At 46.4% G+C, this 19,382-nt stretch overlaps 1 protein-coding gene across 2 annotated transcripts in view; it reads right to left on the reverse strand.

Annotated features, from left to right (window-relative positions):
* RYK (receptor like tyrosine kinase) overlaps positions 1 to 16,582 on the reverse strand; it is a 54,241-nt gene extending 37,659 nt beyond the window's left edge. For both annotated transcript variants that reach the window (XM_014870428.2, XM_088170388.1), the window contains exon 1: positions 16,297 to 16,582. In XM_014870428.2, the coding sequence (XP_014725914.2) occupies positions 16,297 to 16,582 (286 nt within the window). The remainder of the gene's footprint in view (positions 1 to 16,296) is intronic.
* Positions 16,583 to 19,382: the final 2,800 nt, after the last annotated feature.

Raw genomic sequence — 19,382 nt, forward strand, 5'->3', positions numbered from 1 at the left:
ATTAATCCCAGCTCCATATCCTCAGGACAAAACCAAAACCACACTGGATTTGCAGTCAGTGCCATTTGGCCTTGCCTCATACAGCTCCTCCTCCACTGCTCCCAGTTAAATGCTATCAAGGCTCTTGGACATGCCAGGGGAACAATGGGGTAAATCATACATTGAATATTCCACTCTGAGAGAACAGTTCAAATCAGTCACAGTACAAATGGGAACAGAGATAGCAGATTCTGGGATTCCTCCTCATGGCCTTCCAGGACCTAAAGGGAGATTTTAAAAAACAGGAAGACATTTTTCAAAGTGAGACAGTGACAGGACAAGGAAAAATGGTTTTAAACTAAAAGAGGAGAGACTTAGATGGGATATTAGGAAGAAACTCTTCCCTGTGAGGGAAGTGAGGCCCTGGCACAGGGTGCCCAGAGAAGCTGTGGCTGCCCCTGGATCCCTGGAAATGTTCCAGGCCAGGCTGGACAGGGCTTGGAGCAACCTGGGACTGTGGAAGATGTCCCTGCCCATGGCATGGGGTGGAACTGGATGAGCTTTTTCCAACCTAAACCATTCTGTGATTCCACTAATTATTTTTTTTATGGCTAGAAAGTCAAGAATGTTGGAGAGGCTTTGACTTCAAGATGACAGCATTTAAAGCATCCTGAAATTATTTCAAGAATCCAGAAAAACATGAAAGGCAGGGTTTTCTTAAGAAATTAAGGAAAAATAAATCCAAGCTAACCACTGAACTGTGTAGATAAGCTGCATTTGAAGAAAGGGAACATCATCAGCTCAAGAGAAATAACTCCTTGTGTTTAGTGCAAAAACTGTGTACAGATGAGTACAAAGTGACATTTTCTCTTATTTCAGAACCTGATTTAATCCACCTTGTTTCCACAAGATACAAAAATGCAGTCAAGATGCTCCCCTTCATTCTTGTTGCTGTTAACCACTTTTATTCCTTGCTGACTCATCAGGGTCCCAAAACCCCACAGTTTAATCACAGGTATTGGGAATGAAAATGGCAAGAACCCTAAAGACTGGATGCATGAAAGGAATCAAGATAATGGAGTAATCCCAGGGAGAAATGATCTCACACGAGATGTCGAGCAGAAAAAGATGCAGGTGCTGCTCTGTGTGCTGAATGTAAACAGGCTGAGACAGTACCTAAAAGAGAAGTTCAATATTCCTTGTACACACAGCCCCTATTTCCACTTAAAAATAAATGGGAAATGGAAAAACATATCCACCAGCAAAACAGGGAGGAGGGGAAAGCCCACGCAGCCCCAGAAACAAAGTAAAATTTTGAAAACAGATAAAAGCAACAGTAAACTTCAAAAATCCGTGCCAAGATCATTTTTTACATATTTACATGTTTATACATGAAACCCAGCTCAGAGTTAGCAAACACAGGAGCGTGGAGAAGAGCTCACAACTATCAGACACTTGGCATTAGATCCAAGATGGGAAAGTTTAAAGGCAGAACCTTCATTCAAATGAACCCTATTAAGTACAAATCATTTTAAAAATTAGGGAAACAAAAGAATTAGCAATGTGAAACAATGCAATTGGAACAAGGAAGCTGCCTCTGGAATGAAGAAAACCTTCTCTTGTTGATAAATGGTGCCAGCAACCAGAGGTTCACAGAAACATTTCAGAATTTCAGGATGATGATCCTTGATTTAATAGAAACGTTGTAGAGAAACTGGTCATTGTAATCAAATGGGTACACAGCAATAAAATTGCCTATTGCAAAAACCCAGCTCCATAAAGTTTATATAAAATGCAATCCTAACTGAAGCTGTCAGAAGTATCTTGATGTGTAGTATCATCTAAAGGTGTACAAGACCAAATTACCCTACAGAGGATCAAACCTCTAAGCTTTCATTGTGGTACAACACTGAGTAATGTCATTTTATAGGACTCTAATGTTTTGTGCCTGTACTGCCAGTAAAAGCTCCACACTAACAGGAGACACTAATTATATGAATTTCATAAGCAAAATATACAGGCTGCATGAGAATCCATGTTGTGCTGTATTACTTCAAAATATTATGCTTCAAGATTGGCATAAAAAAATTTCAGAAGTTTTGTACTCCAGCTCTGAATTCCTAAAGAAGACAGAAGATTGTCTGGCTCAGAGTCCTGTTCCCATCAAGGAGCTAAAGAAACTGCCTAGGGAAAGATTAAAACCCGAGGACACAGTGACACTTTACCAGCAGATCCTCTGCGCTTCCACTTTTCATGGATCACAAACTTTAGGAAGCTCCTCAAGAAGGCTGAAGTGGGACTTTTGACAAGGGGCTGGAGTGGCAGGACAAGGGGGAATGGCTTCTCACTGCCAGAGGGCAGGGACAGATGGATATTGGGAAGGAATTCCCTATGAGTGGTAGGGCCCTGGCACAGGTTAGCCAGAGCAGCTGTGGCTCCCCTATCCCTGGAAGTGTCCAAGGACAGACTGGATGAGGCTTGGAGCACCCTGGGACAGTGGAACTTGTCCCTGTCCCTGGCAGGGGTAGGACTGGATGGGATTTAAGGTCCCTTCCAACCCAAATCTTTCCATGATTCTGTGATTAAAGTCACAGGCAGTATCTCCCAATTGCTTCCCACTAGATATTTTGTCTCCTAGGAATCTGGGTCAATGTTTTCTCCAAGCCAGGAAACATTTTAAGCTTATCAACAATTAAAACATTTCCTCTTTAGCACATCTTTTCCCATCAGTGAACTACAGATAAAATTCCATTTCCCACGCACAGCTAAGAACCAGGCTCCTCCCCAGACAATCAAGCTCCCATCTCCCCACCTCCAATCCACCACAGCACAAATCTGCTTCCAGACCATCCTTCCATTCCTAATTTTTCATCCCCTCACTACCTCCCCAGCTCAGTCCTGAATTCCCCAAGCATTGTGTCTGTTTAATTTATCTCAACCAGGCCAGCAAAACACACAAAATTTTGCAGTTGGACCTGCCAGTGAGAAAAAGCTCCAGTCTGTGCTGCAGGCAGGCAGCCAGGCAGGCAAGTGGATTCTGCAGACACAGGGGAGCTCAGTGCTGATCCTGACCCTGGATTCCAGCCCTAAGGGAAGGCACTGGGAAGGTGCAGCCAGGTCAGGAATCACATAGGGCACTACAGAGAACAGCAGTGAGAGGCAGAGCCCTGGATCACTGATGGGGTGTGGGATCTGAGTCTCACCATGACAGCTGAAATCTAACTCAGAATTGCTTTAATTCTGCATTTTTCCTTCAGACTTGCACACTTACACGTGCCTGGCAACATTCCTTGTTTAAGCCTTCAGCAAGCCAAGTGCAAGGAGTCAAGCTGGCACTGTGCAAGGAGACAAAACAAGTAGGGGAACACTCCTCAGTGAGTTTAACTCTCGAGTAGTGAGGATGCCCAGCAGCATCCCACATGGAGGGTGAGACTGCAGCAGCACTCAGATGGAGCTTACACTAATGTTGGGTCCCAGAAACCTGGGATTTTTGAGCTTTCTGACACTGACCCCCTGGAGAACACTGCTTTGGACCTGAGGCCTTGGAGAAGGCTTCCAAATTTGAGTGATGGAGGTAGAATCACTGGTGTGTAGTTGAATAAAAGTGTGTGATTTCACACAGTAAAAGGTTTTAAATTTGAAGTTTTTAGAATATAGTGATAAAGGGTTTCAGATGTTGTCTCTTTCTGTCTTCTTCCTTCCTGTTCATGGTTTCAAGTAGTAATTTTTGTTTAGATAATTAGCACTGCACTACAGGTCACAGACGTTTAGTTATTAGGTCAAAAGTATAAATAATATAGGTGTTAGTTACTAGACTGTTTAGCTTTAAAAAATCTTGTAATTAGCTAAATTCAGTTCAATTTTGCTCGCTTTTAGCTGGTAGATAAAAGTGTTGCAAAACACTCTGTACTACAGATAAAATTTAATAAACAACCAAGTCCAAACACGACAAAATTCATCTCGTGTTTTTAATCCTAACTCTAAATAAAAACAAACAAACAAAAATAATAAAAACAAGCCACTGATTATGTAGTAACCCATTTACAAGACTGCAGCAGCACCTAGATGGAGCTTACACTACAACAGTCCTGTGACTTCATCAGATACTGTAAGGTTTTTCCAAAGTATGCTTTGGACATAGGTAGCTTAGAAAAATAGCATCAAATGAAGCAGGTCACTGCCAATACACAGCCTAAAGCAACCATCTCAACTTTTCACTTTTTTAGTGTAAATCTCTTTCAAACTCAGCAGCAGCATAAGATGCACCAGCTGAGGTAGCAGGTTGCAGAGGAAAAGAGAAACAAGTTCTGGTTTCTCAGCTGTTTCAGATTTCAAGAATGCTCAGTAAACTACTAAACCTAGGAAAATGTCATTCTGCAAGATGCCAGGTTCATCTGAAGGTGCTCAATTCTTCCTTTGCACTAAGTAGGGCAAATCCAAGATGGATTTAATGTTTTGTGTCCTAAATGGAATAAAGGAAGGAGAAAACAGGTGGCTTTAGGAGGAAAACACAGATGCAATACAAAGAGCTACAGGAAATGGGAAGCTCCTCAATCACTTTCTAGGCAAAGTGGCAAAACATAAAGAAAGGGGTGGAGAGCCTTTCAAAGAAATCTCAGAAAATGCAGAGGAGGAAAAGCAGCTCCTGTTGGTCTAAGCAGAATATTGGTGATCAGTGCTGACCAGTTTGAAAAGCTGTGCTGCAGCTCTGCTTTGGCAAAGCTCCCTAAACAAGTCCATATGCAGGCAAGGCACAGCACGGGAGGATCTGGTTTCTCCTTACTTGGACTTGACTAACCTACACCAACACACATGAAATCAGTTCAGAGCAATGCTCTGCTGCATTTCGAGGCAAAACTACTAACCTTTTAGCCAAGCTACCTCTAAATCTCATTATTAACTTGCCCATCTTTGTACCTTGGGCACAGACCTGAAAGAATAAATTAAAGTTGAAGGCAAACAAAAAGGTAAATTTAAGCAGCAGCACAGGGAAAGTCTGTCATTCTTTGCACTGTTTAACATAACAAAGCATCTGAAGAAGCTCAGAAAGGAAGGGGAGAGGCCAACTTTCATTCCCAGATGCCAAGGATGCTGGACAGCCCTTGTGTTCATGACAAAATTGAATCATGTCAGTCTAGCAGCCTAACAAAACACTTCTTTTCAAATGTCCTTGTGCAAATGCAGTCTAGCTTTAGCTCTCCCGTTTTTTGTTTTTTTTTTTAAGCACAATATACAAAAGAAACTTGCCTCTGCCACCATGGGAAAAGTGGATTTTATTTTTATGAAGCAAATCTATCCTGCACCAGTACTAACACATTCTTCTTAAAGATGACAGCAGTGTTTAGGAGTCTCTTACCTAGGGTTACACTTCATTAGTGAATCACTTCTCATCTCCATAAAATAATTCTGGCAGATTTTGTCTTATATGGGAAGATCCAATATCAGTGTGCAAAGAGTTTCTCATTAGACAAGGGCTAGAATATTGCAAAAAGCAGCATTTCATGAAAAGAAGTCTGGTAACAATAGCTGACAATCTTCTGTCCAGTGGCTCCCCAGCAGAGAAATGACTGAAATTGGAGGTTGTTTTCTTAATGCTCTAGTCTATAATTTAGAAGAGTTTCTTCATCCAGCAGCTGAGAAATCTGTGCAGTGTGACATCAAACCACCACAGCCCACCCAGCACAGAGCCACTCCTGATCCTGACTCACAGCCACTGAAACCAATTAATAGGGAAGATTTACCAGCTCAGTGAGTTATGACCTTTATATAAATATTTTATTTGTTCTATTATGTACTCCAGAGAATGAGGCCTCTGCTCCTGAGCAGATCATCTGGGTTAGTCCTCTGGCCAAACCAGAAGTTTCCACACCAGGATGAACACTCATGTGAGAGAGTACAAACCTCAAAGTTCAACACCCCTCCAACATCACCTCCCTCCCAAGCCTGCTCATCCCATTCCATAAACACCCCGGATTCTCCCTCCACTGGACAATTTGCCTTGCTGAAGAAAGACAGCTTCTTTTTACTTCCATTTTCCTTCCATTTAATGTGCACCCTAAGTCTGAAACTGTGACTGCAGCATCAATAATCAGCTCTTGACTACTGAAATCTTTTTTTTTTTTTCCTACAGGGTAGAAAGAACACACTCCCAGAGCAAGCCTTATTAGTTTGAATGTACTTAATTAATTCAACAATCAGCTTGCCCAGGGCTGAAACTACAACTGGGAGTTCAAAGATACAAGGGCAAAAATGCAAACTGATCCACATGGATCGATTTAGTTTAGAAAACAGCAAACTATTGGGAATGCAATACTAAACCTCTGAAAATACAGACACACAAAAATCTACTTACATCATATTTGTGCATATCCAGTGTATACAATAACAAAGTGAACTTTGCTTTAATAAAACAAGTAACTGACCACAGCCTTCCACCTGCACTTTTACTTAAGCCTTCCACAAAGCTACAGTCTGCCAGCTACAAGTAGCTGGTCAGGATATTGGGCTAAAATACTTGTTTTTAAACACCTTACACGTTGGGAGACTGTGGAAAAGATGACTGATGAAAAATGAAACAGAGCAAAAACAAGTTAAACCTTCAGCAACACGGAGATGATGAAGAAGCAGCTTTTCAGTCTCCTAACACAGGCACCAGGGACTGGCAAAGGCAGCACAAACCCAGCAATACTCACAGCTCTGCAAGCTCACCCAACTGCAAGCAGCAGCAGCAGCACAGGGAACATGGGCTGTGGTTGTTTGTTACCTGTGCAGAGTTAACTTCTCACCAGCTGGAGGGGGAATACAACGTGCAAGGCATTCAATTTGAGGAAATACCCAACATAACTTCAAGGCAATTAATGCACCCTTGAAAACCGACCAAGACTCCTCTGCAGGAAATCTTAGCAGGAAGCTTCCTAACATCCAGCAAAGGGAGAAAAACTCTTAGCTCAGAACTCTTATTAAGTCCTTGTGAATCTTCACAGGCAGTTCACCCCCAATTCACCTCATTGACACTGTTAAATACAATTTGCAAATTCAACACCCCAGACAAATGGGATTTTTTCCACCGACTTCACTTCCAAAGGAAGAAGCTGCCCCAGGAGATGCCACCTGCTGAAGTACAATCAATATTTAACTCCATCCACACTAAATAGGAGATATTTATTGTTCCTAGGACTAACCTTACCCTTTGTCTCTAAACATCAACAGCAATTACATTTCAGCCACCTGCTTATTCTTCTTTCCTTCATCTACAGAAAAAAACATCTCCACTTTTCTGCTGGGTAGGATATAAGGATCCCTGTAGAAATAGTTAAATTAAATACCTCTTAATGGGGGGAAAAGCCCAAACCAAAACCATATATCTCACCTCAGAGCAAAATGCAAGTGAACTCTGTTAACAGGCAGGATGGTGCACATAAGTAACCTGAAGTGGTGATTCCAAGGCAAAAACATAGCAGAGATGTATAAAATGGATACTTAAAGGCAGAGGAAAATTAGTGGCAAGGACCTACACAGAGGGCAAGGGGAAATGGGACAAGTGGGAATAGGAAAGGCACAGGTACAGGGTTGGAAGCAACTGAAAGGAAACTCTGTAATACAAAGAAATAAATCTAACTTTAGGGAAAAATAGAAAAGAACTTTATTCTTAGGTGCACTTATGAAATAAAAAATTAACTTAGCAGCTATGGCAAATCTCATCCTTACTGCAATATGAAGTTTTTGCTCCTTTTGAATTAAAATGAAATCAAACACTGAGAACAGAAAACCAAAAAGTTCCCTCCTCTGCAGCTGCCAAGAGCACAGCCCTCAAAATAAAACAACCTCTTATCAAATGCTCAGTAGTGCCCCAAAGCTTTGGAAGGGAGCTGCTGTCATCTTCCCTGCTAAAACTCCACCTCACACAGGTGTGCCAGGTGTCATTTGGGCTCGTGAATAACGTGTATTTCTGGTGTTTCCACAGTGTCACCTACCCAGAGAAGCTGTGCCATTTTATTTTTTATTTCATTTAGCTATAGCAATGCACCCACATGTTGATTTAGCTATCCCTGCAAACAAGACCCTAAGCCACCTCCAGAACAGTGTCCGGGCCGGTGCCATGGCTATTCCAGCAACGAGTACCTGACAGAGTATGAATAAATTTCATATTAATTAGGAAGAATAGACACACCCCCTCTCTCAATGCTTCAGATCTCTCAGCCTTCAAGTCCTGGTTCTGTGCCCAACAGCACTGCAGAAGGGATAATGGACAGTCCACATCTTTTGAGATGCTTTGAACACTTTCATCAGAGTGACACAGATTGCTAACACAAAACCAAGCCAGGTTTGTTCATTCCTGTGGCCACCTCTAAACCTACAGAACTTAGAATTTTTTTTCTTTTATTAAGAATTACTCTGCAAGGCCATCAACTCATTTCAAAAAAGGCCCAAAGAGACTGAAGAGGACAATCATCATTAATTTATCAGCCTGCTCCAGCTTTCCAAGCCTCCCAAGCAGCAGCTCCCATGCCTGTGTTCCTGCTCTGCTCTTTCCCAAGCAGCGTGCTGAAATCAATATACTGGTTAATTTAATTACAGCTATTCAACACCCAGTAAGTGGCAGGGAAATTCTAAAGCATCACATTAGTTTCATGCTGTTGCTTCTGCTCCCAGCTCTCCGGAGCAGTCAGTGCAAATATGTGAGTTATCCGCTTGAAAGAAGGACAAAGGCAGCGATGGAAGAGGAATAATGTGTTTGAAGCCTGTGCCATCGTGCCCTTTGTGCCACCACAAGGCGTTTGCAGAGAGTGTTAGCATTCATCCCCACATGGGAGCTGCTGGTGTTGCTGCCATTCCGGGAGAAAAAGGGATAAGAGCTCGATTCACTAGGCACAGCTCATTAAATGCACTTCAGCCTGTACTCCCTGCTCTCATGGCTGAGACCTCGAGTACGATTCAATTCTGCCCACTAAAGTAGAGAGGAGTAACTCTGACTTAACACCCGTCCACTGCAAGCAAAGCAGGAGCCTCCGTGCTATTCCAGTCTGGATAGTTTCAGGTAGGAATGAGTCATCAAGTCATTTCACTAGAGCTCAGCACAACCGTGAATCAACACATTTGGAATCTGTCTCATTAATTCAGCTTTTCCAGTATTCAAACACAACTCTGAATAGCAGAAGGGGGGGGGGGGGGGGGGAGAAAAACACAAGGCTTCATCCTTTAAAATACCCAGTGTATAGTACAGCTGCCTCCACAGCTCCCACTCCCAGGAAAACAGCACGCTGGGATTTTTCATGCCTGTGAACATGATCCCTATCTCCTGTATTTCCTTCCCTCTGCACAGGTGGTGTTTAGGAGTTTCGGTCCTTGCCTTCCTTCCAGTATCCTGAGCCCTTCTTGCTGGATTTTCTCTTGCATGCAAGGAGCTGTGCCTCCATTTGCTCTCTCTCATCCCCATTCTGTCTGTGCACTGGAGGGAGAAAGAGGCCAAAACAATCAGCAGTGATAAATAGGATGCTGCCAAACCGAATGCAGGTGTAAAGTCACAAGAGTAAGGAATGCAGCTTTGGGAATTTTTCCCCTCACCACCACCAGGACAGCCTTCAGTCTCAGAGGTCAAGTTTCTTCCAAGTCCCTGACACACAAATGTTACAAGAGCCACAAACATTCATCACTAGACAGACCTTGGCCTCTGGGGAGCTGAAATGGCTGTTTCCTTCCAGGCCTGAGCACAGACAGAGCTGCACGAGGCAGCCCAGCCAGCTCTGCCCGTGCAGTCCCGCCTGAGCACCAATTTGCAGAAGGAAAGAGCTTTCTCCAGGCAGGATTCAGACAGAGCCCCCAGCAGTGTAAATCCCAACACATCAGCTGTGGTAAAGCAGGATTCAGAAATCAACCACCCACCTCTGCAATGCTGAGCAGATCAACACATGCAAGGACTGAAGTTTATTTCAGACTTCTGCCTTAGTGTCATCACTTAATACTGTTTCAAAGCAATCCTAATCCAGGCCAGAGCTGCCTCCTCTACGAGAAAGGCCTTCCACTGGCTATTTCAAGCTTCTACAAGTTTATTCTTCTGCAGGTCTGCAAGCATGACCAATACTGCAGTGGATGATACGATTTCACACGTCTCCAAAGAAATGGCAGTGCACTGTTACCAGAACTGTGCAAGCTGAAGGGGAGGGAACAGAATGGAAAGGGACAGAGGAACCCCAACTACAGCTGCTTCTCAGAAGCCTTAATATGGATGCAAAGCATGGCACTGGGTCAATCAGATCAACAGGCACCCAAGCACAATGGGAGGCTCCAGAAGGAACACAGGCTGCTGCTGGGAACTTGTCACGACCTGCTGCTGCTGCACAGCCCTGAACATCTGCCTGTCCCCAGCCCCAGTGCTCCAGAGCAGGCTGGGTAACACCCACCCACAATCCCAAACCTACTGAGCACCCATCACACTGTCAGTGGGCCAAAGGGCTGTACAGAGCCAGGTAACAGCATTATTATCCTTAAAACAGCACTTGCACTTCACTGGATGCATCAGAACATTTTCAGCAGTTCAGTTTTGTTCTAGTGTCTGTCGTGATTAGAAAAACTCTTTCCATCCAGCTGTGCACCCATGTAAATCTTCCCTTTTTACTGGTGCCATGAAGCAGGATTTTGTACTCCTGCAAAGACAGGCATGTGGACTACAGCAAAAATGTAGCATTGCAAAAAGCTTCTGTACTTCAGAGCCAAGCATTTAAAAGCTATGAAATGAAAATTTCGGAACACATATACAAGAGAACCTGACCTTGAACTGTAAGTCATGTACCACACACACATCTGCTTCCTACACCTTGGGGTACTCAAACGCCTGCTCCTTTGGGAACATTTCTTTCATCCTCTTGCATCCTTAGAGGCTTCTGCTGCATTTTTTCCAGTACCTGTGAGTTCCCCAACTCCCATGAAAAATGATCTTGGGCTGCTAACAACCCTCACTCAGAGCACAGCACTGGCTGGCTCATGGTGCTCCAGGCTGTGATGCTGTCCAAGACAGGCTGAGTGGGATTTTAACAAGGCCCTGAAGCTTTTCAAGAATCACAAAGAATTTCAGCTCCCTTTCACAACAACCAGGCAACAAAGGAACAAGAGAACTTCCAGCCACTAAAGACACAGTGCAAGTACCAGAAAGCACTTTTGATGGGAACTCCTGTGGCCAACTCCCCAAAACAGTGACATCAACAAAGCTGTTTCACAGCATAAAATGAAAACAATTAAGATCATCTGTTGCAATAAGATGATGTTGAGATTCCATACAAACATACAAAATTGCATTTGATCTGTCATTTCCCAGGACTCTGCTCAGCCCTGGTGAAGGCACACCTGCAGCACTGGGTTTCCCAAGAGAAGAGCCACAGAAGTACAAGACAGAGTTCAGTGAAGGACCACAAAGAGGATTAAAGGAACTGCAACACCTCTACCGTGAGAGGACACTGAGAAGAGCTGGCTCAGGGGAATCTCATCAATGTATATAAATATTCAAAGGTGTGTGCAGAGAGGATGGAAGCAGGTCCTTCCCATCAGTGCCCAGTGACAAGATCCAAAAAACAGGCACAAACTGAAACACAGGAGGGTCTGCCTGAAGAGCACGAAAATCTCATGCAGTGAGGGTGACTGAGCACTGGCCCAGGCTGCTCACTGAGGTGGTGAAGTCTCCATCCTCAGATGTTCAAAAGATCCTGGATGTGGTGTTGGACCAGCAGCTCTGGGTGGCCCAGCTTGAGCAGGGGGTGGGACCAGATGACCTCCAGAGGTCCCTGCCAACCTCAACCACGCTGTGAGTCAGCAGCACAATTTAAAAACCAAACAAACAACCCTCTGCTGCAATAGGTTTTGCATCGATGTTGCATCTTCCAGCCAGACAACTCATTTTAGTAAACTGCAGAATGGCTTTTAATGAAATTCAAGAACACGTAAGTACCAGTCACAGAAGTGAAATTAATTTAACTCTGTAACTGAGTGAGTGCAAATATAAAACTAACAACAGACAGCATTCAGTGATTGCTCAGAAGAAACTAGGCCAGAGAACACTAAATTTGGAAACTCAATGTAAACACTGTAGAACTTCTGACTTTAAAATTCCCCTACAAGTCTAATTTAGCCCCCGTATATATGCATTATGATAGCCCTTAGTTACACAATAATGTGGTGGTATTTTCCCCCCCATGGGACCAAAGTCTCAGCTAACATCCAGACCAGACTCCTAAAAACACCCAGAGCCATGTGACAGGAGGGCTATCCACAAGACCAATTTCACAGCTGAAAGGCACGTAGTGTCCAAGAAAACCCCCGCAGGGACAGAAAGGGTTGTCCTCACTGCTTAAGCACCTTATTGCTGCCATGAATGCTGCAAAAGAACAGCCTGCAATGCCAGGAGAACTGCTTAAGCCAAGATTTCACAGGCAGCTATTGATTCTGGTCCTCAGAATCACAGGGTAGAACCTGAGGTCTCCTGTGAGGCTGAGCTCAGAACTGCTGGGAGCTCATAATCAAGGTTTAAGAGATGCCAAGAATGCATAAAGTGCCAAATAACACCCTGTATTCAAACAGACTAGATCCGATCCTTAATTATTAAAAGTGAGCTATCTAATAATAATGAATATTTTCTACCTTATTCTCTAGACCTTAGATTGCTACCTGCAAAACAGCGATCTACCAGCTTTCACATCCCAGGATCCTGTGAAATGCAGAAAAAAGGAGCATTTCAACATGAGGCAAACACCACATTCTGATTTCATGGGAAAACTAGAATGAAAGTCACTAAATCAAGCAGAGACCTCCTATTGAGAAACTCATCACTAACTTCACACCACCTGCGTGTTCAGCACCAACACAAGGCAGTCACTGGAAAAAGGGACAGGATCAGGTGGTGTTCTCACACCTGCACAGTCACTACTACCTAAGACTAACAAAACTTTCTTCAGGTCTAAGCACAGGCCCAAAAAAATATTCTCCAGATGAACCGGCTCCAAAACGCTACAGATGATGGTGCCAAGAGAGTTCACAGACACCCCTAAAATGGTTGTGGTGTTTTGGATGCCTCTCCCCAAAAAGCAGCACTTCCCTTCCTCCTCCCCAACTCCCCCTCACCCTGTACCTCATCCCTGCTCTCACCCTGACACCTCTGGCTCCTGCTGCCATCGCTGGAGTCATCTCAGCCAAGTCCCCTCAGCTAACTCCTTCCTACTCCATCCCCTCCACTGCCGAATCCTGCCTGGTGCAAGGGGAATCTGATACATTCAGCTATGCGAAAACCACAGATTATTCTTCCCAAAGCCTTCTAGTCTGGATGGCTGGGAATATTTTCCATGGGAATGGCAATACTTCTGACAGAGACACCATATGCCTGCCATATAGCAAGTCCTGCTTTCAGACCCTGAGAACTCCGCAGCATTTCGAAATAAAAATCCACCTCACACAACAAGACGAGCCAGTTTTCTCTAGTTTGCTTCTACATAAAGTCCTGAAGACGACAAAACAATTCCTCCTAAGGCAGACACATGGTCAGAATTCCATAGCCCGACGGTGGAAATCTGGCGAGAGCATACAGGAAAGGAGAGAGCAGTTTTCACTGTAAATCATCCTATCTGTCCTTCCTCCATGCCACAAAGAACAGCAGCCACAAATTATCTGCAACAAGTTTCTATTTCACTTACAAGAGCCACAACTTGATTGAAACACAACCCACGGTTCTGCAAGACACCGAACCCCGGGTTTGGGGAAAGCAGCAGCAGCAGCCACTCCACTGAACCGTGTCAGCCTGGCTGATGGAGAGACCACGTGGGGATACAGCCCCACAGAGCTTCCAGCACACCCTGGGGATGCTCCAGCTCTGCATCGCTGTCTGTGACTGATTCAGCAGCCACATGTGTGCTTACGTTTATTCCTAATCAAATCTGTCACCTAAAGATGTATAGAGATATTTAGAAGCATAAAAACAGCACGGCTGTAGTAACTCCTGCAACACTTGGGTTTATGAGCACTTGAGAAAGTCAGAGAGTTTCTGTTCAGCCACAGCAAGACAGAAGCTGAGACAAGAGTTTGTTTAGAGACAAAAGGTGAAAAAATCCAGTTTCTATTAGCAGCTTCACTGAACTTAACACTTCACTTCACAAGAACCTCATTTTCCTATCCCCCGTGACTGACTATCCCAGCATCTGCTGAACCATGGCTTTTCTCAGGGAAATTCCAGAAGCTGAACCCCCTCACTGTTCTTTTCAAGTTCCCACATCAGCACGAATCCTTAAACCATGAACTTGTAAACCCCAATCAGATACTACAACATGGAACATATGAAAAGCTGAGTTCGTTTTCAGAATTGTGAAGACCTGGAACAAAACTATCTGTCCCTCTGGATTTTCTTCTGCTAGAGGAATACATGAAGTTATTGGTAATTGGCCTGTGCCTAAATGCCTCCTTAAACTACACCCCACCTACAGCAGAGAGCACGTGTAGAGATACCCCTAAAATTAAATCTGCTCATGCCAACAACACTATTTAGATCTTGGAAGTTTAGTTTGCAACAGACTTCCAGTGATCTGAACCCCGCTAACTGAAGCAAGTCCCAGTTTACCTCCACATTAGATTCCAATTCATCCAAGTCTCTGGGGTCACAGAGGCAGAACAGATTATTCATGTCAGATACTTAAAGTGATATAAACCAGCTAGACACAGCTGAGTAGTAAGTGCCTTCGGCCATGTAGTAATAGACACCCATAAGTGAGGCTACAGGAAGAAATTTACCTTAAAAAATAGTATCAGTACATCTTGCCTTCTCAGTTGCTACTTCACGATGAATAATTGTGCCAGTGGGCCACAGAAGCCTGAAAAACCCAACTAACAGAGATTTCAGGCACTAGACTGGGGAGAGCTCAAACCTTACCATTCATTAAGCACTTATTTAGAATCCCAGCTCACCAGCAAGCCAGACATTTCCACCCTATATCTGCACTGGAGCATCTGCAGCAAGCACGTGCCACACACAAATGACAACAGCAGGACACTGATCACCAGGGCAAACCACGAGGGAAAAATGTTTACAGTGTTCTTCAGTCCCCAGATCCCCTGACTTGGGTCAGCTGGGTGCTCACAGAGTGCAATTAACTGGAGATATTTTTATTTTGTCCATTTGACGCAAATAAAGTCTTGCACTGCCAGTTTTCCAGCTTGCAGGGATACAGGGCACTTGGGAAAAACAAATCACTGGGGACACCAACAGATGTGTTTTGAGACTCCAGCCACCAACTCTAAACAAGAGCCCATGCAAGCCAAAGCCTACAGAAAACAAATCTTTGTTTAAGTCAGACTCTCCAAGCACAGAACTCCTGTGAAAGCCTTCCACAGCGGGCCAGATGGGGGACTTCAGGAACTGCCTCCAAGTCCTTGAGCAGCAATTGTCAGCCTGCCTAGAAATTAAGATTCCTTTCACACACACACCCAATTATTGCCAGGTCTCCTCTCTGCCCTCGGCATGTCGCTTGCCTGGCTAATTAAATCATGGGCCTGAGCTCACCTCTTGCGGGGCTTACCCTGCTCCCACAGGACTCCATCCCCAGTTGCTCCAATCTGGGGAGCCCCTCACCATAAGGGTGAAGCCCTGTGCTCTTTTCTTCCCCCCAGCCACACACACACAAGGCCGCACAGAGACCCCTTTGACTCGTCTATTCTCACCATGACCCCAGTCCTACAAAACCCACAGATCCCTGGGATCACCCATCCCCACCCCAGTCCCATAGTTCTCCATCCTCTCCAGAGTTCCAAGTCCTTCATCCCTGCTCATGACCCTTTCCATTCTCCTCTGCACCCCCAAATCTGCATCCCTTGCAGGAGTCCCACAGACATCACCCGTCTCCTGGACGCTACAGCAAACCCCTGGTCCTGCTGACACCCACCATCCCCACCCCAGTGCCTCAGCCCCCCAATCTCCCGAGCCCCAGGTCCTTCATCCCTGCTCGCAGCCACTCCCACAGAACCCACACAGATCTCTGGATTCACCCATTCCCATCCCAGACCCACAGACCCCCATCCTCTCATGAGATGGAGATCCTTCATTCCTACTCACAGCCCTCTCCACCCTTCCCTGCATCCGACATCTGCTTCCCTCCCAACATTCCCACAGACACTCTCAATTCCCTCCTGGACCCCACAGCCACCTCCGCTCCTGCTGCCCACCATTCCCAGCCCAGTCCCACAGCCTCCCCAGCCCCCCAAACTTCTACCCCGGCCCACAGAACTGCCCTCAGCCGCACCACCCCAGCCTCGCACGGCGCCGGGCCCCGTGTCGCCGCCGGGCACACTCACCGATCAGCTGCCGCACCTCCTCCTCGCTCAGGTAGATGCTGAGGCTGGGCCCGGGGCCGCCGGGGGGCCAGTCCGGGGCGTGCGGCCCGGGGCCGGGCTGGCCCTGGACGCCGGCGGGCAGCAGCACCAGCAGCAGCAGCAGCGGCGGCGGCGGCAGGAGGCGGAGGAGATGGCGGCGCGGGCCCCGCACCCGCCGGCCCCACCGCGGCCCCGCGCCCGCCTCCCCCGCCGCCTCGCGGGGCCGGCCCCGCCGCCCCCCGCCGGGCTCCCGGCGCCGCGGCACCATCGCTCCGCGGGGACGGAGGGACGGACGCAGGGCCGGGGGGAAGCGGGCGGGACCCCCCGCCCCGCCGGACCCTCGCACGGCGCGGCCGCCGCCAGGCCCCGCCCCGCGCACGCGCCGCTCCCGCCGCCGCGGGCGCCCCCTGAGCGCGGGCGGAGGGGCGGGATCCCCCTCACGGCTCTTCCCGCCTCTTCCCGCATCCCGCCCGGCGCCGGGAGGAAGAGGAGGAGGGACAACACAGGACGGCAAAATCACTGGGGTCGGAGACGCCTTCGAAGACGATCAGGTCCAACCTGTGACCGATGCCCACCTTTGTCACCAGCCCGGGGCACTGAGTGCCACGTCCAGGCCTTCCTTGGACACCTGCAGGGATGGAGACTCCAAACCTCCCTGGGCAGCCCCTTCCAATGCCTGGCCACCCATTCCTTGATGTCCAATATGAACCTCCCCTGGCACAACTTAGTTGGCAGCATTTTCTCTCATCCTGTCCCTGTTCCCTGGGAGCAGATCCCGACCCTCCCCAGTTGTCCCCTCCTGTCAGGGAGTTGTGCAGAGCCAGAAGGTTCCCCCTGAGCCCCCTCTTCTCCAGGCCGAGCCCCTTTCCCAGCTCCCTCAGCCTCTCCTGCTGCTCCAGCCCCTTCCCCAGCTCTGTTGTGTTCTCCGGACACACTCCAGCCCTCAATGTCCTTGTGAGGGCCAGAGCTGGACACAGCAGTTGAGGGGCCTCGCAGTGCCAGTCACTGCCCTGGTCCTGCTGGACCCATTGGCCTCTTGCCCACCTGGGCACACCTGGGTTCATGTCCAGCCACTGTTGACCAGCATCTCCAAAGCCTTGTCCAGGTCCTTTATGGCATCTGACCCCATGCTGGAGGTAACTCACTGAATCACCTCATGCTTGCCCCTGAGAACCTGCACATCCCCATGCTCCTGCTTAGCTGTCACTGCCTCCATCCCCAAAACCTTCCAGCCTGCACCAGCCATCCATCCAAGATGGGCCAGGGTCATGGCTGGAAATGCTCTGCCAAAATTTCCCCCCCAAAAAATAATCCCAGAATGACAGACTGTGGGATGCCTGGTGCCCACTAAAGCCACTCCATCAGCTGGACAAGGGAGAGAAAATACAATGCTCCTAAGTTGAGATAAAAATAGAGAGAGACCACTCAGCAATTACTGTCATGGACAAAACAGACTCAGTTTGAGGAAATCTATGGAATTTATTACCAATCAGATTAGTAGGATAATGAGAAGTCTGTTTGGGAGCCAGCCGGCATCAGCTCTGTTAGACACAGGGGAAGCTTCTGGCAGCTTCTCAAAGAAGCCACTCCTATAGCTCCCCCACTGCCCAAAACCCAACACACTGCTCAGAAGCTTTCCCAATATTGCTGGAATACCAGTGTTTTAGTTTCAGAGAATTTCCTTTTTTGGTAATTTTTTTAAACAAAAAAATAAGGTTATTTTAAAATGCACTGTTTGTAAGTATATAAAACAAGCTGATGTTGTATTTAATGTTTTAATCTGCTTTTTTATCTTACAGTCCTTTCAGAGCTAAGAAGCAGCAGCATTTCATTTCACTGTAACAAAGGGCCTTTGGCCCACAGAGGATGGGGATTTCAGCTCCAGCCAAGCCATTGCTGCCTGTAATGATCCTGAAGTAAAATCCAAACTGTAAACACATCTCCTGTTCTGTTACAGTATGGAATGCCAGCAGCAGGGCTGCTTGACAGCTGATATATTTTAAAAGAATGCAATAATAATCAAGTCCAACGATGCAAACAACATTAAATTCCAGTGTGGGGCTTTGAATCTCCTATACAAACATTCCTGACCTTTTCCCAAAATCCTCTGCTGTGCAGAATTTCAAAAGTAAGGATTTCTGTGGCAGTCTGGTACAAAACCCTTTTTCAAGGTGTCCACCTTTCCCCTGAAACACAAAACCTCTGTTCCAATTGGCATAGGAAGGGAATTTTGTTTTTCTGAGCTGGCTATTGGCCTAAACACACCTCGTTCTTCATTTGTCCGGGCTGACATTGCATTGTCACCTTCCTACCTGCTGTCACACCTGGCTGTTCTCCAGCTCCTCTGGAATCCCCAGAGCAGTGTAGGCTTTACTCTTAGCAAATCCATCATTGGGAGCTGCCTGCTTGGTTGAGATTTTCAGCAGAAGCATCACAATATTCACTTAGGACCATTCAATCCCTAAATGTCTTTGAATTCTGTGCTCCTTCCTGACCTGCAGGAAGGAATTTCTTCCTGTGGGACACAGTGACAAGAGGACACTGCAGCCTAATTGGCCACGGTGGGGTTTAACCACTGAGTCTTTCAGCTCATAATCAGAAGAGTGGAAAGTGTGTAGGAAGTTCTGCTCTTCTAATCACTGAGGTGAAAGAGAAATCGTTCGCACTTCTCCCCAGAATATCCATCACTAACTTAAACAGTGTGAGGAATAAAAAAAAAAAATAAAATATCAAACCAGAACGGAGCTGGAAATTACATGCAGGTCTGTAGTTGGGGGATGTGGCCCAGGCTGCACAGTGCTGGTTGCTGTGAGAGCTCTCCACACCACAGCCTCTCCACAGGCCATTTCCTCAGCCTGGAAAGCCGGCGCCTCGCCATGTGTGTTTATTTGCCCGACACACGTAGCCTAAATCCCAGACTCCACGTGGTTTCTGATGCACCTCGCTCAGGCACTCGTGGACAGACAGACAAAGTGTGGTATCTGATGTGATCAAAACCAGCCAAGCGAAATTTTGATGCCCTTTTCTGGTGACATTAGCAGGCAGCTTCTGTGGGAAGATACTGCCAA

The sequence above is a fragment of the Sturnus vulgaris genome, chromosome 10, assembly GCF_052056855.1.
Source record: "Sturnus vulgaris isolate bStuVul1 chromosome 10, bStuVul1.hap1, whole genome shotgun sequence".
In the NCBI taxonomy this organism is placed as follows: Eukaryota; Metazoa; Chordata; class Aves; order Passeriformes; family Sturnidae; genus Sturnus; species Sturnus vulgaris.